The following is a 25,957-nucleotide window of genomic DNA, read 5'->3' on the forward strand; positions in this document are numbered from 1 at the left end:
ATAAACGTGTGCGCCATAACGCGAGGCATTTTATAACTCTCCCTCGCGGGCTTCACAAGGGCGAGCCTTCATGCATGTAAACCGCAGCGCGTGAGTAAGGCGCAAAGCGACGTCTCTGCTGTGCCCTCACAGGATGCCTGTGGGGATTTAAAAGCTGAGCCAGGAGGCCAGGGTGCACGACACCAAGCCAACACCTCCACTGATAATTAATATGCACAGTAGTTAGTGGGTCAGAAACATGGTCATTCATGAAGAAAACTAAAACTGAGAAGTGCCTAAAGATGCGTAGAGCAATGCATGCTCACAATTACATTGAAAGGCAGAATCAGGAACACGTGAAAATAATAATAATAATACATTTTCATATAGCGTCGGTTATCCAAAACTGCATCTCACAACGCTATACAGGACAAAAAAAGAAATAAAATAAACAAACAAGTATATAATAGAGCGTTGCACGTATAAAAGCTAAAGATATCTAACTGATAATAAACGTCAATGGGCTTGGACAGGACATCTGGCTAGAAGGGACAATGGCCCGTGGGGAAAAAAGAACGATTGTGTAGAAGCCACGAGACGGAACGCGTATAACGAGAGAGCACGTCCGCTGCGGAGATGGAGGGATGGAACGAGCTCGTGTGCAAGTGCTACACTGGATTGTTGCATCGCATGGGGTGGAGCGGTGGTGTAGAGGTTAGCGCGCTGCTCCTACGACCCCGGCGACCAGAGTTCCATTCCCGCTCATGGCCAACACCAGTGACGATTATCTGAACCGGTCCTAGGCCTCCCCTAGGTCGACTCAGCCTCAAATGAGTACCTGGTGCGGTGTGTAAACATCGCCACTAGGGAGACAAAGGCGGCCGGGGGTGGTGTTGGCCACCCACCCGCTCGTGTGCCGTGCCGGCCTTCATAGGTGCTTGCTAACAGCACTTGCCCCAAAAGTCTGTTAAGGCTATACGGGGGATGTTTGTCTTTGGATTTATTGCATTGATTGTGAGAGACGGTGATGCATTGGGGAGGCTTTCATCCAGAACTACATTGACCCTGGCTTACGATGATGATGATGAGTAGAAGTTAATGTAACAGAGCTCTTCCTGCATCCCAAGGTGCGTAAAGCATATTGTGTCCATTATCAATGTGCCTTGAGCCACACCAATCCAGGAAACGTACTGTGATTTAATGTGTTTTCATTTGGATCTGAAATTACATATCAACTTACATTCATTGAACTGAAAATATATGCACTGAAAATGTGACAAATAAGAGCATTTACATTCTCTTCGCTCAATCCAATATGGCTTTGATTGAAGCTTCTGAATGTTAGGCACGTTTCGCCAATGCGCGCAGCAAGATGTGAGAATTTTCAGTTAAAACATGCCAAGCAATAATGCAAGTTCCTATTAAAGATTCAAAAATAAAATCCTTCACCAATGGTGTAAATATATTCCAAAGTTCCTTTTTACAATGTCCCATTTATGAATCAATTGATAGACAAAGCATTCCCACACCATGTCAACAATATAATATTCTGTACATATAGTTGTAAAAAAAATACCTGACAACGGTTATACAATCACATTTAAGTATCTCTTAACCGCGGCCTCATTATTATATAAAGTTAGGATGCTATCAGTTTGTGTGTAAAGGGGCAAAGTTAGCGGACACTTAAAACAACAAAAAACTTTCACTGCACTTGGGAATCCGGTTTAATCAAATGCGAATGGAACCCAGATTAAAATTTAGGATCTCAGAAGTGCCGGCTTTGTCTTCTAAACTCTGAGCCAATCAGGCCACCTCCTGTAAGTCGTCGTAAATTTCATATAAGTACTGTATCAGCTTTTAACCCATTGTGTGAGTTCACTTGAAGAGCAGTATTTACGCCTTCCAAAAATACTGCAAGCAACTAGAAGCAGGAAGAGATGAGTGTTGGGGCATCAGCTTTGAAGATTTGGAATATTAAAATGATTTTAATTATGCACTGAGGAAGATGGAAAAAAACAGTGAATACAATAACACCTTATATTTCACTCATCACTCTTCATCCAGACATTTATATAATCGCTCAAAGAGCCTTGCATTTTTAGACACGTATTATTATTGTACAACTGATGAAACACTGAAACAAAATTGGACTTTGTGATCATTATCTTAAAACACATTTTTCCTCCCATTATAAACTTCGAATAATACCGTGGTATACACGACGTGTTAAAACAAAAGACCACGCTTTTAAAAAGGTACCTATTGTCAATTTCCTCAAATGTTATTCCGATTACGTTGCCGGCGTCACATCGTAAGGCGCAGCGTCCACTCTAAACCCTTGCAGAGCAGTGCCGCCCTTCGTGCGAGAAAAGCAGACGTTACAGAGCCACCCACCACGGAACCTTCACGTGACCTCTGGTCCAGACGGTTAGTGAGCAGCGCTTTCTCATCCGCAACGCATGTGAGATTGATAATCGTTTCATGAGTCAGACCAATAGTTTTCATTCTCAGAGCTGGAATTGAGACAAATAAAGTGATGCATAACTAATTGTTACGTAAAGTATTGGGTTTGTTTTGTGCAGCCGTTGGTAGCTGGCCTTAAACGAACAACTCGCTGGTTTAATCACAGGCAGCTACATGGATTCGAACCCAGGCTCTCGGCTGTGGCAGCCCAGCACTCTCGCATCTGAGTAACCCGACCACATCATCCTGTTCTTTTTTTAAAGTTAATGGGGATAAATTGAGCAATTCTAAACACAAAAACTTTCAGGACTCAGGAAGTAGGAAAGAGCTCAAATTTGGCTTCCACAAAGGTCGCTATAGCATCCTCACATTTAGAGTGGCATCTCTTCAAATCATTTATTCCACCGGACCAAAGAAAATGTGTTGATTATCCAGACAGTGTGAATCCGTATCCATTTTAGATTCACAAACCACTGCTGAAATTGTATATTCAACTCAGGTTGTATATACGTTGCATTTTCCTCACGGTCATTTCGTCTGAGATTATTAAAAAATGTTACCTATCCATGTTATCATAGGACACATAGCAGCTATAACACTGATTAATATAATCAACATATTGGTTACACAATTGCTTTTAAGTATTTTTAACAGCGGCCTCATTATTATAGCGAGTGAGAAACAATATCAGTTTGTGTGCAAAGGATAAAACATTTGCTGACTGATATTTGGGAAATTAATTCTCAAAAACAGCAAAAGCCACACAGCACAAAGGAATATCTACCCAGATTGTAACAGTGTACCGACTGCGACACTCACCACGCATAAATTAAGACCTGGTGTAAAACTAATTAAATGCAGGCATCTCGCATTTTATAATCACACGTGTACCACTACAATTACAAGATAACATATACGTGAGAGAAACAAAATGGGCTTTATTTTTTTCTACGAATTAAACTGAACAGAAGTGGGGAACAGAAAATATTGTGCACATATGGTGCACATGTGAAAGCCCTTGGGTGTATTAGATAAGCAAACAAGAGAGTGTGTGTGTGATCAATTCATCTTAGAAGTCAGCGAACATTAATGGGGAACTACTTGGAAAGGTGCCACAACTTCAAATGAAAGTGCAGTAAAACTCCTTTTTACCCGTGACCTATATTCTGCTTTTATCCGCAGCAACTAAAGGGTCCGCAAATTATACATCTTATTATCCCCTATTCTCCCAATGTAGCACGATTATCTCTGGGTTGTTGTCTCTCTTGTGGGGAGCGGTGGTGTAGCGGTTAGCTCACTGCGCTACGAACCTGGGCACCCGAGTTAAATTCCCACTCACGGCCATCACCGGTGAAGATTATCTGAACCAGTCCTGGGCCTCCCCTGGTGCGGTGTGTAAAACATCGCCACTAGGGAGACAAAGGCGGCCGGGCGTGGTGTTGGCCACCCACCCCCTCGTGTGCCATACCGGCCTTCATAGGTGCTACTTGCTAACAGCACTCGCCCCTAAAGTCTGCTCAGGCTTTTACGGGGGACCTTTGTCTTTGTTTTCTCATCTTGCATTTCAGAACAGCTTTCTATTGCCAGGCCGGTTAGTGGTGGCAATGCACGGCTATATTTCAGCACTGTGGAGGCGGGGGGATGGTGGATCACACAAATATTTAGTGAAACTGCCCTCCCGTGAGCGTCAAGGTGCCATTCATATAAAAAAATGTGCGCTACACCTGCACCATCTGTATGGGATAGAGTGTTGCCCCCTCGCACGCGTGGATTTTCTCCGGGCACTCAGGTTCCCTCCCACATGTGAACATTCATTAAATTGTCAATAACGCCTTAATATATGCGGGACCGCAGAGCTCGGGAAGGAATTCGGCATTGGCTCACCGCCTGGCTGACTTTCCCCGCTTGTCTGTGATTCCTCCTGATGCCTTTAAGTCGTTCTCTCTCTTCGAGAGTGAGCGAGCACTGTGCAGCGCCTTACAAGTTGACATTATTAAATAACTGTTATTATTGTTATCCAATTTGGTAACCAGTAAGTGGACTGAGACCATAAAACTCACCAACGTTGTGGAACCCGGTTTAATCACAAGCAGCTTGCCTGGATTTTAACCCAGGATCTCAACCGTGCCGGCTAGAGTCTCTGACCCCTGAGTCCTGGAGCCACTTGGCTGGCAGTAATCTTAAAACAAAAATTCGCCACCAGAGGAACTCACACTTGGCAGCAAGTAGTCGCAAATTCATATCAGTTTAGGACAAATAATGCTACTCTGTAATTAATGTAGTTTAGCTGCATATGCAGTACATGCAGTGGTCAGCATACTACATACGGTGCAAAAGAAGTTCAACAAACATACACGTGTACCTTCCTCACGTCCACGACAGGGGCACATAGGCAAGGAATCCGTTGCGCATTCTGAAGTACAAATAATATTAATCAGAACTCCTCTAATCTTCGGTTACGTTGGGGCTTAACACGGACCGCTTTAACTGCGATGCTATTTGTGAATGTGCTCCACTTATGCAACAAAACAAATGCGGATAACGTCCCAGGTAATAGGAATAATGTGATTTGTTGACGAACTCCTTTTGTGCATGGACAATTTGCAGATTATAAAAATACAGAGGCATTCAGCAAGCAGGAAGGGAAACCCTGGGGATAATCACGAATGTATTTCATTTACAACTTGCTCACCCAGGGCAGCTTCGCTGAGTCTCAAGACTCGTCTTTCTGGAGGGTCCTGCCACGTGTTTTTGCAGGAGGGGCGATGTTGTGATGTGTGTGATCCCATTGGAGTCATTTGGAGGCAAGTTTTCAGCATTTGGATGTTTGTATGATACCAGATAGATACAACGTATGTTTTTTTACCTAAACATCCTGCTAATCTCTTAGTACCTTTCAGTGTAATGTTTAATATAATTTCTTTGGTGATATATAGTATCGTAATTGTATAGTGATTATACAGCAGTGTGGTATACAGTAGGGTTGGTAAAATAATACATAGTGTAATATTACAAGTCTAATATTATTATAATCTAAGGTATAGGGTAGTGTATTGTAACGCAGTGTATAATTCAATGTTGGGGTCTGTCTATGGCAGATTATAATAAAAATATTAGTTGGAAGCATATTATAATATTTTTTGCGACATAGAAGTGTAATGTATAATGACTTAATGTTAGTAGCTCAGCTTAGTGGGGAATATATTGAGTGCATTGATTATATTGATGTAGTTTATATTTAGTTCTTTCACATCGGCTTATTGTATGATAGTTGGGTAGTTGCAGTTATTTAGCGTCAACATACTAAATGCCTCTGTTTATATGTAAACTCTGACTTTAACATAGCTACTTCCGTGACCAGTTACATGCTAATCCCTCACACTAACATCATGCTAATCTCCCAGTTACATGCTAATTTCTGACTTTAACATCCTGCTAATCATTCACATTAACACAGCTACTTCAATGCTAAATTCTTCTGTTGATATGTAAACTCCTTTGTCAAGGTGCTCTGATCCTCCCACCCAGCATAAAATACGCTGCCAAGCTTAGCAGTGTTCATTGGAGCGCTGTCTTTCCGACAGTTCTGTTTCTTCACCTGAGGAAGGCTACTTGTGTTGTGGCCGAAACGTCGTGAGAATTGTATTTTATTATGTTTTATTTTTATTATTTTATTATTTCCCTTCTACGTGACTTTACCAAATGAACCAAGAAGATGAGCCTGGAGGAAACTTATGTAGCACATGGCCACAACATAAGCTCCACGCAGAAACCCACACACACCAAGTCAGAAATCGAACCGAGGTTCTACTTGCTGTAAGCGCAAGCGTTACCACTGCGCCACTCTGATAACTTGAGGAATCGGGTCGCTGATGATCGAAATTTTCATGGACCCTAAGGGATAACTGTTGAGTTCCACTGTATATATCGAGAGGACTCAGATATGTTGGCTTAAATATCAAATATCTTTTTTTTTACGTATCAGTCCCTATTCACCAACAACCCCTTAACTAAAACACCTGTCTAAACTCCCGGATGTGTTTGATAGCATCGCCAGATGCCCGTCGTGTGTGTGTGTGTGTGCGGGTGGGTGGGTGGCTCAGACGTCAGCAACAATGAGCAGTCGGCTGTTGCTGTGCGGTCACCTCCTTCATATTACAGCGATCCTGTCCGGTCCGCCGCGGACAGATTGCACGAAATGGTGCCACGGAGCGGAACTAAGATTCAATGCGGTGAATTCAATCCGAGGTCCCAAACGCGCCGTGGTCTGTGCAATTTTGTTCAATCCGACTGTTGGGTGGGTGCCTTCCCACACTTGCGCGAGTTTCACGGCGGGGTTTATTTCCACCGCACTTCAACCGCACTCGTCAGTGCGTTGCTGGGGAAGAACTCGGTTACCCGTCTACATTTTAAAAAAAAATTAATACGGGATGCAAGCGCCCATGCATACTTGGACCAGACCGGAGTTACTGTTTCCATGGTGTTGTTACAAAAGAGTGGGCACGCGGCCACGAGCGCACGAGACTTGCAATGTCGTCACTTTGATTCCTTCTCCTGGCCTGGCAGTTGAAGCAATGGTGCGGGTTTATCCTAAAATCCCACCCACACCCACCTCCATCGACCTAGCAGTATGGATGGGTAACATCCCCGTGAGTCTGTGAACAGGTCGCGTGTTGGTGGGGTAAAAATCAGTGTCGGATTAAGCTAGCGCGGGGCCCGTAGCATATGTTATAAAGGGGCCCTAAATAAAATAAAAAACACGGAATATTAAAACACACATTTTTAACTTGCATAGTAAAGTACTGTAATTGTATTTTTTCATTTGCTATGCAGGCAGATAATACGGCAAATCGCTAACCTTGAACACCCAGTCGTTGGTAAAAGTTGAATGCAGTATAGTACTATAGTAATAGAGCAAGTGCAGAATCACTGAACCGAAATTGATAGCTTGATAGCATTTAGCACGGGGCCCTTGAAAGTGCGGGGCCCGTAGCATTTGTAGCTACTTTTGCTACTAGGAGAATCCGGCATTGGGTAAAATATGGGTACTCATACCGCTTCCAAGACATTTCGCCGGCATGGTAGAAGTACACCAAATACCCTCTAGAGTCTAGAGCAACGGTCCCCAACCTTTTTGGCAGCAGGGACCGGTTTCGTGGAAGACATTTTTTTCACGGACCAGGGGGGGAGGGGGGGGTTCATCATTGGGTCTTTCCCCCTTTTCAAAGAAGCTCTCCAGCGACGTTTGTTTTTTACTCATTTTGGGCTAAGGGTTAGCTTGTGGGCTTACCAACACTGCGACTGAGACAAGTGCGCAAGTGGTAAATACAATAATGAGGGGGCCACGCGCGGACTCACCGCTCACCTTCTGGCTGTTCGGCCTGGTTCCTAACAGGCCACGGGCCGGTACCGGTCCGCGGCCCAGGGGTTGGGGGAGCCCTGCTCTAGAGTCTAGGCCACTGTTCTTCATCTCAAGGCCCCACGAGTCACTGGCGGCCCCTGATGGTCTTTAGTGCGGCCCCTGACGTGCCCCCCCCCCCCCCCCCACACTCGACCATACACAAATAGTGAAAACGCCACAATGCAGGCGGTGTGGCAGCCCTCACACTGGTGATGTCTTATCGGCGAAAATGCCCCTGCCCCCCCCCCCCCGGAAAAATTCGTGAAAATCACTGCTCTAGAAGAAGCACTCTAAAGCTCGCCCTCGAGGAGGCCCTTCCACCAGCCGTGGCGTGAGCAAGGACATTGCAGGGCCGCACCTTTACATTTTGTTACAGAAAAGCGTCTGCGCTCAGCTTTACCTGCTGTGAAAAATGCGGCACGGCTGAATCCGATCGCTCCGCTACAAGTGGTGTCGGACTTGCGCGTGTCGCGTTAACTGCTTTTAATAAAGCAACGCACCGATGCCTGCTTTATTTTTTTTGTACGTGTGTTTGATGTGTAAACGCAATTGGCGTTAACGTATGGTCTGTACCAGTGCTTGGGCAGAGCAGCAGCTCACTTTAGCAAGAGTCATGCTTTTCGATTTAAAGCTTCCGTGACTGCAAGGATTCATCTTCTTTGGTTCTTTCGATAAAGTCACCACGTAGAATGAGAATAAAACAATAAAATAATGCAATAAAACAACACGATAAAATTCTCACGACGTTTCGGCCACAACACAAGTGGCCCTCTTCAGGTGAAAGGAACAAACCTTTTGGGACGACAGAGCTTCAATGAACGTTGTTAACGCGACACGCGCAAGTCCGACACCACTTGCAGCGGAGCGATCGGATTCAGCCGTGCCGCATTTTTCACAGCAGGTAAAGCTGAGCGCAGACGCTTTTCCGTAACAAAATGTAAAGGTGCGGCCCTGCAATGTCCTTGCTCACGCCACGGCTGGTGGAAGGGCCTCCTCGAGGGCGAGCTGTAGAGTGCCACTTCTAGAGCAGTGATTTTCACGAATTTTCACGGAGGGGGGGGCAGGGGCATTTTCGCCGATAAGACATCACCAGTGTGAGGGCTGCCACACACCGCCTGCATTGTGGCGTTTTCACTATTTGTGTATGGTCGAGGGGCCGCACATTGAAGCTCTGTCGTCCCGACAGGTTTGTTCCTTTCACCTGAAGAAGGCCACTTGTGTTGTGGCCGAAACGTCGTGAGAATTTTATTGTGTTATTTTATTATTTTATTACTTTATTCTCATTCTACGTGGCTTTACCGAAAGAACCAAAGAAGAAGAGTCATGCTGCCAACAATCTGTGCATCAAATCCCCTGCCTCACTGACGCGACCCAGCGAGCATCAGCTGACTTGTAGTTTTGCTGTATGCATGCGTGGCTAATCAAATTAGTTTTTTTTTCCACCTGGCCAGTGAGCATTAACCTTAACCTTTTTGTATAACTTCCGTCTGTGAGAGTGCGTTCGAAGTGTTCGACTGCACTGCCTTATTATTGATGCTTCCATAAATCTGAGCTCAACTGGCACTCAACTACAGTACCGTGCACTGGCAATTGCCGTAAGCATCATTATCATCAACGACGATCGATCCACTGCTGGATGAGGGTCTCTTTCCCAGGCCGTCGCCACCTATCACAGTCCTGTGTGATACGTGCTGACGGAGTGGACTATGGCAGCCTTCACGCGGCCCAACTCTGCTGAGTGAGAAGTCGCGACGAGTCCCATCAACGCGGCGACCGAACGTCGATCGTAGATCTCCCGCTCTCCAGAGCAACAACACAGTCAGTCCCTGCGATGTAACAATCCATCTGCCAACCTGCAGATAAGCTGATTTCATCATTCCATCTCCAGCGTGGCGGAAGCCTCTGATGTGTCCCCTCCTTTGGATTCTACTCCACGATTAGTTTCGACCTCCGGCCATCAGCCCTCCTGCCTAAAACCCACTTACTTTTCCGAAGAGCCAAAACGCTGTGTCTGACTTCCTATGTTCCCAAGTCCACGTGCTCCTGTTTCGGTCTATCCGTATAATTACAAGCACACTGCCACCCTATGCTTATTTGTGCACATGTTTTAGCGTTTGGTAACTATTCTTCGTCAGTGTCCTTTTTTTCTGATCCACGTGTCAACACACAACTGGTCAAAATAGCTCTCTTTAGTCACATTGGTGTGTTGCTTTTGTTCAGTTCAGTTTTTCCAAAGCACTTCAACCTACTCTCATCTTCCTCTTGATTAAATAATTTACTGCACGTGTATAGCACTAAAATACGATGTGTAACTTCCACGTGCCATCATCTAAAAATACTTTTGAAAACCTGCCTTAATGTTAATTAATACTGTCATGCTAATTGGTTTTGGAAATAAATATATATACACTTGTACTGCTGTACCCAGTGCGGTGAATATAGCACGGCGGGTTGACATTTCACACAATACTCAACGCTTGACAAGCGATCATTTGTAGATTTGCATTTCGAGTATCAATAATAATGCTCTTCTTCCAGGATAGTCTCACAAGCGGACCTTCATTGCGATGTTTGGCCCATTCCGTTATGTTTGTCTTGTGGGGGGAAACAAAAAAACGGAGTTCGCAGATGGCACACAAAGCTCCGCACAGATGGATTCACTCCTTGGCAGCACTGCCATCACATGGCCACCTCGCAAATCAAGCCGACTACACATTAAAACGGAATCTTCCTGTCGAAAACTAACCAGGCTCAAGCCTGTTCAACTTTCTAAATCCGATGCGGCTGGGGCCTAATAGGATGAATTGGTCATTAGCCATGAGTTACGTAAGTTCATTGTGTAGTAATCAAAAAGAGACTAACACTACGTAGGAGTAAGCGAATCACATCTGCATGGCGATGGGAGGAAATCATCCCACCCACCAGGAACTGGATAACGGCCAATGCCAATGAACTACAACCCAGGAACATGATATTAAACACTCAACATGCAGCATCATCCAAGATAATGTACAAAAGCGCAAACTCATACCACCAGGCTGTTATCAAGAAGTCAGAATGTTATCATACAGAGGAGCATTATGTTCCCCATGTGTAATGCTATAATGTTGCACAACTATAGCACAGGCAGACCAACAGACACAGCCCTGATATACATTTAAACCCTAAATGTAAAAAAAAACTACATTATTAATTGCTTGGAGTATTATTGTTTATAAAATATACAACAAGACATAATTTCTCTACACACTAAAAACGAATATTTCCATCAGCTTATTGGCTTTTCAGACCAACACAATCAGGCAACTATTGTTTTTTAAGAGATGGATTTTAAACCATTTCTGGAACTGATGATAAACTCATAGAAATCCCATGGGCTTATGGACTCAGACCAAGTTTGTTCCCATTATTTCTTGCAATTGGAATACCCTTGAGGGTGGCACTGAGATGCCACTGACAGACAATAATAGTGTACTCAAGCAGGTCTTGATCAACATATAGATGCACCATGATGTCACCAACATGTATTTGACAACAGACATCGGCGAGAAGTTGACTACCACACTAAATAGACTTGGATTTGAAACCACGGGCAATATGACAAAATGACAATGTTAAATTACAATTTTATAAACCTTTCCAATTTTAGGTACAATTATGCTTCCAATCGCAAGATACTGTAAATATATATGCACAGTACAGTATTCCATTGATCAAGAATCATCTTTGATGGATTGAACGTGCGGAGATAAGAGATGGATTCACATTGGCAAGGTAATAAATAACAGGGAGTTCGAGAGGGAGGCGGGTTGAAAGGTAAACCCAAGTAGAGATAGATGATTATGATACGGTGAGAAATGTCTAAGTATGGCTGACGTCTGAGAGCGACGACCAGCAAAGCAAACCTAAATTTAATGCGAAATTCCGCGAAGAATAAGACGAAGAAAAAGAATAAAAGTCTTAATTAAAGTCACAAATGTTACCTACACTATTTATAAAGCTTGACGCTGATACATTGCTGCTGTTGCTGCTGCTGCTGCATGTGAAGAGAAGTGCAAGGCAGTGTGTTTGGTCAGAACTTACCCTCACTTGCTTCGGAGACGATGGTTCACTCAACCGATGGGTGCAACAATTGTGAACAACGCAGCAGCAACAGATTGATGCCTTGTCCCCCAGCAACTTAGTCTCATCCAACAACCCGTCCCAAGCAGCTGTGTCGAGAGCCACACGGAGGGACAGACCACTGACCACCAGTTCTCTCCAGTTTCTGCCTCCTAAACAAATCCTATTACTGTTTATACATCACCACCACCACCACCCCATTTTGTGGGACTTTGTGGTGGGGAGGGGTTGTGTGTGTGGGGGGTCTGTGTGTGATGGGGAGCGGTGGTGCAGCGGTTTGCGCTACGCTGCGTTACGAACCTGGCCACCCGGGTTCAATTACCGCTCACGGCCAACACCGGTGACGATTATCTGAACCGGTCCTGGGCCGCCCCTAGGTCGACTCAGCCTCAAATGAGTACTTGGTGCGGTGTGTAAACATCGCCACTGGGGGAGACAAAGGCGGCCGGGCGTGGTGCTGGCCACCCACCCCATCGTGTGCCGTGTCGGCCTTCACAGGTGCTCGCTAACAGCACTTGCCCCAGCAATCTGTTCAGGCTACACGGGGCATCTTTTTCTTTGTTTTGCGTGTGTGTGGTTTATTTATTTTTCTATTCCCCGTGTAGACTTAGGAAAATGAATCCCACCTTTTGGGCAAGCATCCATCACACAGGCTGCTGCAGTTATGATGTAAGTGCATTGTAGCTGAACATTAAACAAGGTAGACTCCATTATAGACTGACAAGCCAAAATGGAATTCACATTGAAGTGAAAATATGCCAGGTTTTAAGAGGTTTACTGCTCTTAACATATGCCACATACAGGGGGCCTTTAAAAGCAGCATTATTGTATTCGGCTTCTATAGTTATGCACCTTTCTAATCTGTGTCGATACATTTAGTTCCGGTATAGGAATTCACATCGAGCTTGTTAGGCAATCCCTGAGTTAGATTCCCGTAACAATAAACATGTGGGGCAAATTATATCTGAACTGGTCTCTCTCGGCTCCATATGGCTCCATATGTCGCCATCACGCACTGATCAGCGTGTAAGTGGTGTGTGGTCAAACAACCCTCCAAGGCCATCATCCAGCAGTGGATTAATAAAAGGCTGTTACATATTTGTGGACAGGGGGGGGGGTCGAAGCCAACTCGCTTAATTTAAAAGTAGAAAGAGTACTGTACGGTATATTATATTTTTTTTAAAGTACCTTTCCCTGTAAAATATAGACTACATTAAACGCAGCATTACTCAAGAGGTAACTACGAGACACAGGAGCTGATGGGTCAGTAAAATAAAATTGAATGAGCCCCAAAAATCACAAACACGTTCATTGAATGTCACATGGGGTCGAATTGTATCCCTTATCCCAAATGTCCCTGATACAACAATCTCAAGCAAATGCAACGTTCAAATTGGAGCAGAGGTCTGGCAAGACAGAACTTCGCATCACGTCCCTGTCCACCCCTCCCGTGCTCGGATGGTGAATCATTCTCTCAGCTTATATCCGTGTACTCACTGCAGCTAGCTTCGGTTATAGAACATTTACAATTATACCTTGACTTAAAGCTTTCGTGACTGCAGGAATTCAAAATCTTTGCTATAGTTATTCCTGCCTCAGCAGTCCGCCCGCAGTATTTTTTCACCTGAAGACGATTGCTTGTGTTGCTATCGAAACGTCGTGATTTTATTTGATGTTTTTTTCTATCTACGTGACTTTACCGAAAGGCCCAAAAGAGTATTTTACAATTATAATTATCACCAGCCAATGAAGCCAACTTTCCCGAAGCCGTTACAATCACTTCGTCAACGCGAGGAAACAATCCATCTCGCTCCCGCACACGAGATGCTTTCATCGCTCCATCTCCATGGAGGATGTCCTCACGAGCATAGCATCGTTAAACCTCGACCACACCGCCAATAATATTGTCTAACGAGATACCAAAGCCTAAAGTACACTACTTGTACCACACTCAAACATGTTGTTGTGTACAGCCCTTTTTGTAAATTCACTGCTTGTGGATTGGGGAGCATAGCACAATACAACACGGTATTTGTTAATCTGATTGGATGCGACGGCTAGACTGGCTGGCTTCGACATAACTGAATTATACCAGTTCAAACCGGTTCTGGCCTAATTAAACCGGTTCTAACCTGATTAAACCGGTGCTAACCAGATAAAATATAGTTCAAACCGGTTCTAACTGGTTTAAACTGGTTGTAACCGGATTAAACCGACTCTAGCCAGGGTAAGCCGGCTCTAACCGGATTGAGCTAGATTGAACCGATTAAGTTTGGTTCAAACCAGATCAGCAGGGGGCAGTACAGCAACAACCATTGTTGTACAGACAGTCCTCGACTTAAAAACATTCGGCCCAATTTGCAACCACTCGCACTTATGAACCAGCGTCATTAACACAAAACGCGAATTCCCACTTGCAAACTGAACTATTTGAACTATTTTATTCAGTGGAGCCGTCCTCCGTGAGATGCAATGAGTCACTCTCACGCTGGGAGTGTTTGTTGTGCGTGTGCGCACACGTGGAGTTGTTTGTGGGTGGAGTGGTTGTGCAGTGGTTAGTGCGCGGTGCTATGAACCCGGCGACCCGGGTTCGATTCCCGCTCATCGACCAACACCACAGTGACGTTTAACACGTAGGCTTTCGCGACCAATATTATTCATAATAAAGGTTTTTGGGTTAGATCGCGTTATTCATAAATGTGTCGTTCTGGCGAATTGCCTGATGATGCTGGATGTATTTACCAGCGAAACGTCGTACTCAAACTGTAAATGTTGTGGATTCACTCTTCAACACACTGGTGGGCTAAAGTAGTGAATTATTTGTCTTTTGTCAACGTGACACTTTTTTTTGCTGATTGGCCGTGTCGGGTGGTGGAGGGTTACGACACATTTATAAATAACGCGATCTAACCCAAACACCTTTATTATGACCACAGTGACGATTATCTGAACCGGTCATGGGCCTCCCCTAGGTCGACTCAGCCTCAAATTAACACATGGTGCCGTATATAAACATCGCCACTGGGGAGACAAAGGCGGTCGGGCGTGGCGCTGGCCACTCACCCCCTCGTGTGCCGTGCCGGTTTTCAAAGGCGCTGCGCGAAAAACTTGCCAAGGCGATATGGGAGATCGTTGTTGTTGTTGGGCGATATGGGAGATAGTTGTTGTTGTTGGGTGTGTGTCTGCGTGTACCCTAGGTGTGTGTGTAATTGTGGTTATTCATCCCGCAGCTTCCGTCAACCAAGCCAACATCAGGACTCATGTGAAAATAAAAATGATTATTTGTTTTATTTGATTGTATTTTGATTTAAAGCTTTCGTGACTGCAGTAATTCATATTTTTAGTTTTTTCGGTAAAGTCACGTTGATTGTATTTTTTTACAGTGTTAGATGCAAATGTACAATATTTATTATTTTTTTATGAGTTTAATAATGCTTCTCTTTTTAGTTGAACCTCTTCCCCCATTTCGTGAGACAATGACTATCCGGAATTAAATACCCCTTCGTACGTAGTGCTGACCTTAATACCGGTTTAATCCGGTTCTGAACTGGTTCAAATCGGTTTTAATCCTGTTGGAACCTGTTCAAACCGGGTTTAGACCAGCTTAAACCGGTTCTAACCGGATTGAACCGGTCTAAAGCGAGGGAAACCTTTATTCGTGTTTGCGTGTACACAGCAGTCGATTAAGCCTCGCACAATTGCAGCTCCCTTAATGGGTGTGCAGTTTCGCCAGATTGTTGATTCTTCTCGTCCAGTCAACGCGCACTGCACTCACCTGACGTTAAATAACAAAGGGAAGCGTGTATATAGGGTGATGATGGGTGTGATGGAGGTAATTGGGGAAACTACTGTTTCGGATAATGAAATCGGTCGTGCAGTGGACACCACCTGTGGTTCCTAAGTGCAGCCTGCATGCTGTGATCACAGCATCCCGTCGTTTTTTCCAGCACTCTCTGCTAGATTGGTCAATGATGGCAGGGTTCTCCAAATGGCTCCTCTCTGACAAATACTACACGCGCTCTCTCATTCTCTTCCCCCATTTAAAGGGCGTCAGCAGTTGTATATAACGCACCCACGGATGTGATGGTGGCTTAGGTGGCCCTTAGTTTCTGTAAATGATCTTAAATGCTCTGTTAAAGACTCTTTTGTTAAAGTGGTCTAAGTGGGATCCTGTGTGGTGTCACTCGCAAGCCGAAATAGCTCAGTTGGGAGAGCGTTAGACTGAAGATCTAAAGGTCCCTGGTTCAATCCCGGGTTTCGGCAAGGGGATTATTTTTTTTTCTGCTATGTTGTACGTAAATCTACTGTCAAATATTTAAAGATCATATCTGACGCGTTATATGTTTTTTTATTATTATTATTATGCCAGGCTCTTGTGAAAGAGTGGTGCAGTGATTTGTACACTGCGCTATGAACTGTGTAACCTGAGTTCGATTCCCTGCCACGGTTATCTGAACCACCAGTCCTGTTCCTCCAGCCTCCACTCCCTTCACCAATCTGCACTGACCAGTGTGGTGAAGTATGGTCGAATAATCCGGTAGTGGCCTCGGAATTCTCTGCAACCAAGCAAATCCTTACTTTTGATACGTTAAACACATTTTCAGAATGTTGCTGTCAATATTGTGCAATACATATTCAGACCTGGATCTATAAATATATAAATACATTGGTACGACTCAAGTTGTGTGACCAATTTCTGCTCTGGCCCATGGATTATTAACAATTAGCAGCTGTATTTTGAGGGACTAAATTAATAAGCACATAGGCCATATCGCGATTTGGTCATCTGTCACTTGAGTCACGGATTCGCGATGCAGTTATATTTTATTTTTGTGAATGTAGATCATAACATACAAATTCAGCAGTTTGCCAGAATAAGAAAAACAAAGTGACATGGCTGCTCGTGCAATAACAAAAAACGTTTGGCTTTGTTGCTGTTGGGCCAGAGTCCTGTTGTGCGTTCTGTGCACTGGTGGGCATTGTTCCCTTCATCTGTGCCATAAATTTCCAAGTTTACGACAAGCCACTTCGTTGAGCGATCATTTGTGGCCAGGTCGCTTCTGAAAAATAATATGATAGCTCAGCGTGCCCCTTACCTTGTAAAATTAAAAATAGATATTGTTTCTTTTATACGATAAGCCACTTCGTTGAGCAATCATTTGTGGCCATCGCTTCTGAAAAATAATCTGATAGCTCAGCGTGCCCCTTACCTTGTAAAATTAAAAATAGATATTGTGTCTTTTATACAATAAGCCACTTCGTTGAGCAATCATTTGTGGCCATCGCTTCTAAAAAATAAGCTGATAGCTCAGTGGGGGCTTACATGGTAGAATTTTTAAAAAAATCTTTAGGTTTTAGTTTACGTGATTTGCTTACCTTTCCTATACATTACTTTGCACTCCTTAACGTGCTTTTGTATTATTTGTTGTAAATCCTGATAATAAATAAATAAAAATACTCGCTGATTGTTCAATCCACTGCTGGATGGGAAGTGCCCGTGTCGATCGCAGGGTAGTTTTGACCATACTTCACCACAGTGGTCAACAAATCATCGTGTTCGTCTCGTGACATCTCACATCCGCCTTCGGTTCATTTTTTTTGCCAACACTTACCACTCGCGGCCACGAGGCGTCAGCCTATCAGCTATCGCACAACAGCTCCGTGACTCACCAATAACCAATAACCCGGCCAACCACGGCGTCTGTGCCAGGATAGGTGCACTTCTCTGAGGCTGCCCACGTGAAGTGTCGGAGGCTCGCTGACAGGGAGGTCTCGGGACAGAAGCAGCAGGTGCCTTGGGTTGGCTGACTGAGATGACTGCGTAGATGCACCCAGTTACACGTCTCGAATGGTTTACGAGACAGTCCAAATCGTGAATTTGTTTTTATTCTACGTGACTCTACCGAAAGAATTCAGTCCAAAATGTTGAAGAAAAAACTCACATACCTATCATAATATCAACAAGGTGAAGCAACTGGCGGCGCTCCAAATATATATTTCTTAAGAGGGGGGGGGAAAGGAGAAATAAAAACAGAGCGTCCCTGGGTGGGCTCGAACCACCAACCTTTCGGTTAACAGCCGAACGCGCTAACCGATTGCGCCACAGAGACGCACGTGGTAGAGGGCCCTCTACCGGGCTTCTTAACCTCGGCCTTTGTGCGAGACATCATTCTGGTCTTGGCGGTGGGGTCGCAGTGATCGCAAGAGGATTGTGGATGCCTTAAATGCGCACGAGTGGAGGATTATAAACTCTCCTCCACTCGTTGCGCGACTGTGGTCGTCTGAGAACGGGCTGGGCACAACGTGTATCATCAGAGCGACGACGATAATGGTGATGATGATGGGTGATGATGATACACTGAACTCCTCCGCTACTGTTCCCTAGGAGGTTGTCTGGACTGGCTTTGACCAACTTTAAATGCCACATTGATCTGCATCGACATCAGCAAGCCGTACGACGACAAGAAGATGTGGTTCAAAAATTAACAAACACACTTTAATCTCAACGCGTTCGTCAATAACACTGCAAAAAAGCGTGGAAAGTTTACATGAATGCTGCTATAAAATGTACACGTGATGATATGTCAAGTACTTTGTTGAACTGTCATTTGTGTTAGGTCGCTTCTGAAAGAAAGGAAAACTATATAGCTCGCCTGGTAAAATATAAATGAGTTTAGATTTGGGCAATGGCCCTTCTTTTCACAGCAATGAGAGGCAATACTGATGTTTTGTCGCTGGTGTTAACTCAAACTGCCAGCAGATGGCAACACAATCCCAATTATGTAGTTCATACAGAAATGAGGCCGTTTTAAAAGACCGATTGTAAAAGGCTGGTCCAGATCTCTTGACCCCAAATTAATTGACCCCTAACGTTTTCCCCTTGCATATTTATTTCTGTTTGAAATAAGCCTCCCTTTAGAAAACATTAAATTGTTGATAATTCAATCGGGGTCACAATACATCTGGACCACCCTGGTTCAACGCTTATCAACACAAGGCCACGATAGTAAATTACGTTGAATGCTGCCATCAAAATGAGCCACACACTCACACATGGACTCAGAGATTCGGAACAAATAGTTTCACAGTCGAGTTTGAGAAGAATTTGACTATTTACTATGATAAGGGTGCAGCCCTGTAAGATATTTCTCACGCCGCTGCTGGTGGTAGAGCGGCCTCTACTACAGACATTACTGGAGAGCCTCTACAGATAATATTTGGTCTCCTCTTCCACGCTGGCTAAACATCTTGGAACTGGTGGGGGATACCCACGGTTTATCCCACCAGACGAAATATGCTGTTCAACTATTGTGTGTACCCATTTGTATTATTACTTTGCTAACAGCCAAATGGCACAAAAAACAGTTTTTTCTGCCCCAAAGACAAATTCACCTGGGTGTTTTTGTCCTTATTCTAAGATGCACACAATGTTTGGTCAGTATTATTAACAAGTAACAGCTGTGGGCCATATGTGGCAAAATAAAAATAGGTCGAAGGGCACCACGGTGGCTAAATGTTAACTTCCTCGCCTGGTGTGCAGGAGGTTGGGGGTTCGATCCTGACCCTGACGCCTGCTGTATATGTGGAGTTTGCGTGTCTCTCTCCCCGTGATGGTGTGGATTTTCTTCCAGGGCCTCCGGTTATTCCCTCCACATTTAAAATCAACATCATGCGTTTAGAGTATTAGGCTGTTATACATTTCCACATGATAAGGCACTTCATTGAGCTTTCTGAAAAAGAGCTATATAACTCAGTGGACCTTACCTGCTATAATAAAAATAGGTTATAGCTTGTGATTCCAGGCCCAACTTCACGGCGCTGGTGGAGCTGCTTGAACTGCTGCTTCTCCCCGTGGAGCTTTTGCTCCCCCTGGAGCCCCTGCTGATGATGCTCATTGAACATCTTGAGCTGCAGCAGCAGCTGCCGTTGTTCGCTGCGGCAGCTGCACTTGATGCTGCATTTTGCTCGCTGTTGCTGCGTTTGCAACCGCTGCTCCTGGAACCGCTGCTGTTGGCTTCTGCCCGAGTCGCCCCTTCTCGCCTTCAAGCCTCTTCTGACTCTCGAGCCAGCTCCTCTGGTCCTCGACAATTCTCTACTTGCAGCTGCCGCTTGGCTGTGCGGTGCAGGGCTGTGTAGTGCTGGGCTTATTATGATGCAGGGCTGTGTGATGCAGGGCGTGATGATGGAGGGCAGGGATGTGTGATGCAGGGTTGTGTGGTGCGTAACTGTGAGATTTGAAGGGCAGCGAGAGGCGTCCTTGCCTGGCAGTTCACCATTATTGATTCATGCGAGCCTGACTGCTGATGAAGACACTGCATGTCGAAAGCGCTCCAGAGTTCGCTTGTACCGAATCGACGCTGTTGATATTATGCACTCCCAAAAGGCCGTAGGGTCTATTGTACATCTGTGAAAAAGAGCTTTATATGTAATCGGATTTCTCCAGTATACATATTCTCATTCTGATTAAATTGCATTGTGTAAAAGTACTTACTTTTTTTCAATATGGAGATAGATATATGAAGGTGGCGTTTTGGTCCCTTAACTACGTCATAACTTATATTCTCCACAACGCAAATTATGATTTTGTGTTTCATGTGGGTATGATCCTGATGCAATTTCAAACTAAGAGAAATAAATGTACTGTCGTGATCATCATAGAGGAGGTGGTGGTGGGGGAGGGGAAGCCATTCTCCTTGAAACAGCCCTTGATGTCATTTGCCCATCTCGGCAATTTCAAAACGTTTCTCCACGTGGCAAGGTAAATTGAGCATGTAATGTACTTCCCAAAATTACGCAGTGTGGTTAAACTGATAGTAGAGGACCGTCCCCACGATGTTCGGTGATGTATACAACCCGACACCCTCCATCAAACAAAGGCCAAGCTGGGTAAATCGATGACTGTAACTCAGACAATCGATAATAGGCAATAAATCTTTGCATGAACCCCACCGCCATTTAGCACACATCCTGCCCAAGACTTTAAGTGCCCTTGTTTGGCATTTTCCTGTTGTCAGTATTAATCAAGATAACAAATGATGGTGATTAAATTAACAGTATTTCCATTTGTCTGGCCCGCTACACAAAATAATTTATTTTAACTCATCAAGCGACTGGCCTTTGGTACCAATGTTATCCGCTAGAATTTGTTCAAACAGGCAAACTGTGGGCTGGTTTTGACATCTTTGGGTAAGACTCAATGCATTGTTTTATCGTCATCATACTATAATGGAGCAAATGTGAGTTTGTCTGTTACTCTGTCCGGATGTTTTATTTTTGTTTAAACCCATTTCTTGATCGCAGAGCTTTTGTGAAACATCAATATTCACTTAAATGTAGATTTTATGTATTTCTGAATGTCAATAAAGATGGTGATTTCAAAATGGGACTTTTTGCCAGTATCAAAGTATGAAGAAAAAAATGATAGGTTTTACCCTTTCTGGCAATAAAACAGTTGTGTTAAGATGTTCAAACACCAAATAGAAACATTATGCAAGGAATCAAGTCGGCATTAACCACACTTACTTGCGGTGAACATGCAAACAAAACATGCTCTGATAATATATGATGGATTGTCTTTGAAACTGATTGGTCTACACAAGAGACGGCTTTCTTTCGAGGCGAGCCTCAAAACAGTGTTCGACCAGAGGATGCCAAAAGGCGAACAGCACAAAGACAATGCCACTATCAGAGAATGTATAGCTCGGGGTGAGCAGCTACAAAACGGGAACTTTTTGCCAGTATCAGCAAAGGTAGTTCTTATTTTTCCGTGCTATGCCGATTTAAAACATTTCACTCTCGGTTTAACGACACACATTTTACGACGCCCGTGTCAGGCCACCGCGGATCGCTTTACGACACAGATACATCCCTTAATTTAATTGTTTGCATGTTCACCACAAGTCACGTGTGTGTGTGGGGGGGGGTAATGCCGACAGGATTCCTTGCACAAAGTTTCTGCTTGGTGTTTCGACATCTCAACACCTGTTTTGTTGCCAATAAAGGGTTAAACATATTGTTATTTTGGCCTTCATTTGCGAGCCGTTCAAAATGAACACACTATCAGAGGATGAACACATTTTGAACGGCCACGTCTCCTCTCTGTACCGCGCGGCATCGTCGCAAGTCGGCCAATTTTGTCTGATAGTTAAAAAAAAATGAGTTACCTAAGCGGAGTAAGGAAGAAGGCAAGTTCGGGGAAAATATATTAATATTTTTTAACATTTGTAAAAAAAACCTACGTGTCAATTTCGGTTTAAAAATTTTTTTGCCATGCTCAGTTCATTAACACTCTCGGTCTATACATTAATACACGAGGGTACTGTTTTCGTGTATGGTTAATACTGTACGTTGTTTTTTTTACAAATGAAAAATACTCCTTAATTTCCTCCTTTAGATTTTACTCATTCTAACCTTCGAAGCCTAACGCAATTGAAGGCCGAAGGGCTCGAAAGCCATCCGCAGGACCTGGGAGATGATGATGATGGCCCATAGAACAGTGTACACATATCATGCTAGACAGTTATCAAGGTTGCCTTTTGAATTGGACGTTGATATTACAAAAGGGACCTTAATTTCCGAGCCAATGCTTCTCAGTGGACCAATCAATTGGCCGTGCGCACACATTCGTTTTTGCACGCGGGTTGGACGTCCCACGGGACCCATACGATTTAGGAGAATTAAATCCCCCCAGACCCGTGTGCACAAATTAGTTTAAAAGGCGGCGTTCGCTATCAAGCGTGCAGGTCGTGCAGCTGTACCCGAGGCTCACGGGCCAGAGGGGAGACCCAGGCACTACCAAAGTGGTGGGTGACGGCGTCTCAATTTCATTCCTTGCATCATGGCCCATGCAACGCCATGCTGTGTCACTTGAAGGGGCTCCAGATTTTTTGTAGCCTACTGTGTTATAGATTTCTCGTACACAGTACGTACTCTGGCTGATTTTTTTTTTGGGGGGGGGGAGGGGATTAGGAATATTACAGTTAAGCTCACGTGCAAGCGATTCGCACAACACCCGCAGTTTTCATAGTTTTGAGGTACGCGCTGGACGTGTTACCCTGTGTGTGCAGTTAATTCTTAAAGCAGATCTCGGGATCCATTGTCCTGTTAATCCCACAGGCTTAATATCCAGCCGTGCAGCTGATCGATCTCCCACTGTACCTTTACAAGTACCTTATGTTGAAGATGTCAGTATCACTGTAATATAATAAGGGATGCACATTCCACAAAGAAACAATACACACCCCTTTGGAAGGTTTATTTTATTTGCAATGATATAGTTTTTGGCTGAGATCAAGGGCAAATGAATATGATTTAAAGTCGAGACATACCCAAGTAAAGCGGTAGTTGTAGACTGTGTGAAGATGAACGGTATTCCTAATGCCCAATGCACCTTAAAAATAACCTCCATTTTAAATTACACGCTAATTATTTACTTTAGTTTTTGAATTCTCATTTGTGAACTGTCATTTTCATTTAAAAAGGGGTCCCTAAAATTACTGTTGCACGTTTTTAAATGCAACTGCAATCAACATTTCGGTCCTGGTTTACATTTATGTCCCAAATATAGCCCTCTTGACAGTAATGTTTACTGAACAGACACAATTTTCCATAACACGCTATTTTCGCCTTTAAATGTGGTTTCCTGTTCAAGACATTTTCCTTTTTTGCAAGCAAAGCCACAACAATTATGCGGTTTCTTCCAATCAGTAACCCGTTTAGATTCTGTAAGTTCATGCAATAGATATACTAACAACCCACAGACACAAGGTCTAAATTAATTCGAGGGTTTTCTTTTTTAAATCATGTACTGCTTTTTTACATGACCTGCAAAAATAACATCACGCATTAAAATGCAGTGTTTTTGACAAAAGAGGCAGGACTTTCAGATCGCTTTGAACAAATATACAGCATTACATGGGCTTACGAAAGTCAAATCCAACATATTTTGTGAAATAATAGAGAAATTCCTTACACTTGGGTCAAATACATGAACTGTATCCTGCATGAGTTGGGAATTTAAACAAACATTTATCCAGAACTGTTTGAAGCTTCGCAAAAGCTGGCAAAATAAATTACTCGTACAATATATTTAATGCGCATTATATATACGGTATATATAGATCAAGTGCAATACAACCGAACAATACAATCCCTGGCAATTCCTTTTTGAAAATTTCTGCCAGTTGAATGATTCCAAACACAACACATTTTCTCATCAGTGATTTGTCCATGAATAAAGAGACTCATGGAGACTTATGGGCTACGATTTGTCCAAGCAAAATTATGATTTTGAGATTCTGTAATTGTTTTCATTTCAGTACCAGGTAGGTATGCAACGTACGCTTTTTATGTTCTCATTTTGTGAACACAAAATAGTCTAGCCGCATATACTAGCTGTAGTAAATAAAAAAAAATGCTCGCTGATTCATTGCAGAGGTTGGAAACTATCAGAATTCCTTACCCCCACTAATTCTGCTTTTAAAGTGATGCTAATGTTTTAATTTTCATCCGTGTGTTTGTGCTGTAGCTCCTAAAATAAAACTTTTCCAAGTCAATTCTGCCACGTGAAAATTACAGCTATTTACTCAATTGTTTGAGTCACGATCATTTTGAAACAATCACTGGCAGACGTTCGTTCATAACCTTTAGAACTTTAGCATTTAGAAATACCACCAAGGTATCCTTGAAAACAAGCATGTTAAAGCACGGCATGCTGATGGCTTTGTAAGAAAACGTGTTCCCATTTTGCTGAACCGGGCGTTTCATAGGATGCGACGCAGTCAAATGTGCTGCGTGCGGACGTTAGGCTGTCTGTAGTGCATCGTCTTCGGCAAGAGATTCCCGCAATTGATCCGCAACGGAGCCCTACGTGGCATAGAGGAAACAACAACAACAAAAAACTGAAGGGCGAGTGGACGTAGCTTGGGTGCAGCACATTCCACCATCCTTCTTTAAAAAGTGAAAGAAGACACTCCTGAGCTGAGCAACAACGGTGACAATACGATGAGTAAAGTCTGGAAGGCAGGAACCTCATTAAAAGACTTCTCATCTGAAAGCACTTGCACCTGCACACGCAAGCACAGTCCCATCACTGCCAAGGGTGAAGTGCTGCCAAAAATAACTTTTAAATAGGTTTCTCTTTTTTTTTTTAAAGCAAACGGACAAGGCTGTGGGGCCCTCTCGGCAGCCAACGCGGCACCGGCGGCATCGTCTGTCCGTCATCTGGGCACGTCGGTGGCACACTCCGACACGGGCGTTCGCGCGGGAGACGGCGCCGACACCGCCGCCTGCGAGGGCGACGCTGGCGATCGCGCGGGCGACGCGTGGCCCCGGGAGGGCGACGCGAGAGCCAAGGAGCGCACGGGGGTTCCCAGCGAGTGGGTCGGCGACGGTGCCGGGTAGACCACCACCCTGGCCGGCGTGCCGTGGGGCCCCCCTCCCCCGTGCGTCGGGGACAAAGCGGGCGACGCGATCGAGCGGGACGGAGACATGGAGGCCGGGCTGCGGGACGGAGGGAACCGAAAGGAGATGGACGAGGAGGTGGAGGAGGGAGAGCCCTTGCCCGGGCTGCCCAGACCCTCGCCGTTTTGCAACCGCCACATCAGCTCCTCGTTCTCCATCGAGAGCCGCTTGTTCGTCTTTGACTCCTTCACGAGCGTCTCCTGTAGAGCCGAGTGCTCAAACGACAGCTGTCTGCATCCGCAAAAAAACACCGTCCCAATGATATTAGAATGAGCTTGTGGCTCACGGTTCAAAGTCCCTATCAAGCTTTTGTCGATCAAAACGTTTATGACATTCATTGTGATAAACTTGAAGTCGATTTTTCTTTAGAAACATTGTTTGAATTGATCATTAGTTCACAACTCATGCAGGCAAAATATCGTGGCAAATATATAGTTGAAACTTAAAACGCATTTTAAAATGTAATACGCATTTTTATAGTCATTAATTATGCATTGGTCTTCAATGAAAATGTGTATTTCAATGCAA

General features: G+C 44.2%; 2 protein-coding genes and 2 non-coding genes across 8 annotated transcripts in view; 1 reads left to right on the top strand and 3 right to left on the bottom strand.

Annotated features, from left to right (window-relative positions):
- LOC116942962 (high affinity cationic amino acid transporter 1-like) overlaps positions 1 to 12,324 on the bottom strand; it is a 32,420-nt gene extending 20,096 nt beyond the window's left edge. The window contains exon 1 of the mRNA XM_032955486.2: positions 11,930 to 12,324. The gene's annotated coding sequence lies outside the window, so the exon portion shown is untranslated. The remainder of the gene's footprint in view (positions 1 to 11,929) is intronic.
- A 3,834-nt stretch (positions 12,325 to 16,158) lies between these two features.
- On the top strand, positions 16,159 to 16,231 carry TRNAF-GAA (transfer RNA phenylalanine (anticodon GAA)). The gene has a single exon. It is a non-coding gene; the product is annotated as a tRNA-Phe (tRNA).
- Positions 16,232 to 18,004: 1,773 nt separating this feature from the next.
- On the bottom strand, positions 18,005 to 18,078 carry TRNAN-GUU (transfer RNA asparagine (anticodon GUU)). The gene has a single exon. It is a non-coding gene; the product is annotated as a tRNA-Asn (tRNA).
- A 5,133-nt stretch (positions 18,079 to 23,211) lies between these two features.
- LOC116942961 (uncharacterized) overlaps positions 23,212 to 25,957 on the bottom strand; it is a 79,461-nt gene continuing 76,715 nt past the window's right edge. For all 5 annotated transcript variants that reach the window (XM_032955485.2, XM_032955482.2, XM_076067428.1 and 2 more), the window contains one exon: positions 23,212 to 25,660. In XM_032955485.2, coding sequence (XP_032811376.2) covers positions 25,186 to 25,660 — 475 coding nt within the window. In that variant the 3' untranslated portion in view covers positions 23,212 to 25,185. The remainder of the gene's footprint in view (positions 25,661 to 25,957) is intronic.

Source organism: Petromyzon marinus, chromosome 16, assembly GCF_048934315.1.
Source record: "Petromyzon marinus isolate PM22_M1 ecotype Great Lakes invasive population chromosome 16, UKy_Petmar_22M1.pri1.0, whole genome shotgun sequence".
In the NCBI taxonomy this organism is placed as follows: Eukaryota; Metazoa; Chordata; class Hyperoartia; order Petromyzontiformes; family Petromyzontidae; genus Petromyzon; species Petromyzon marinus.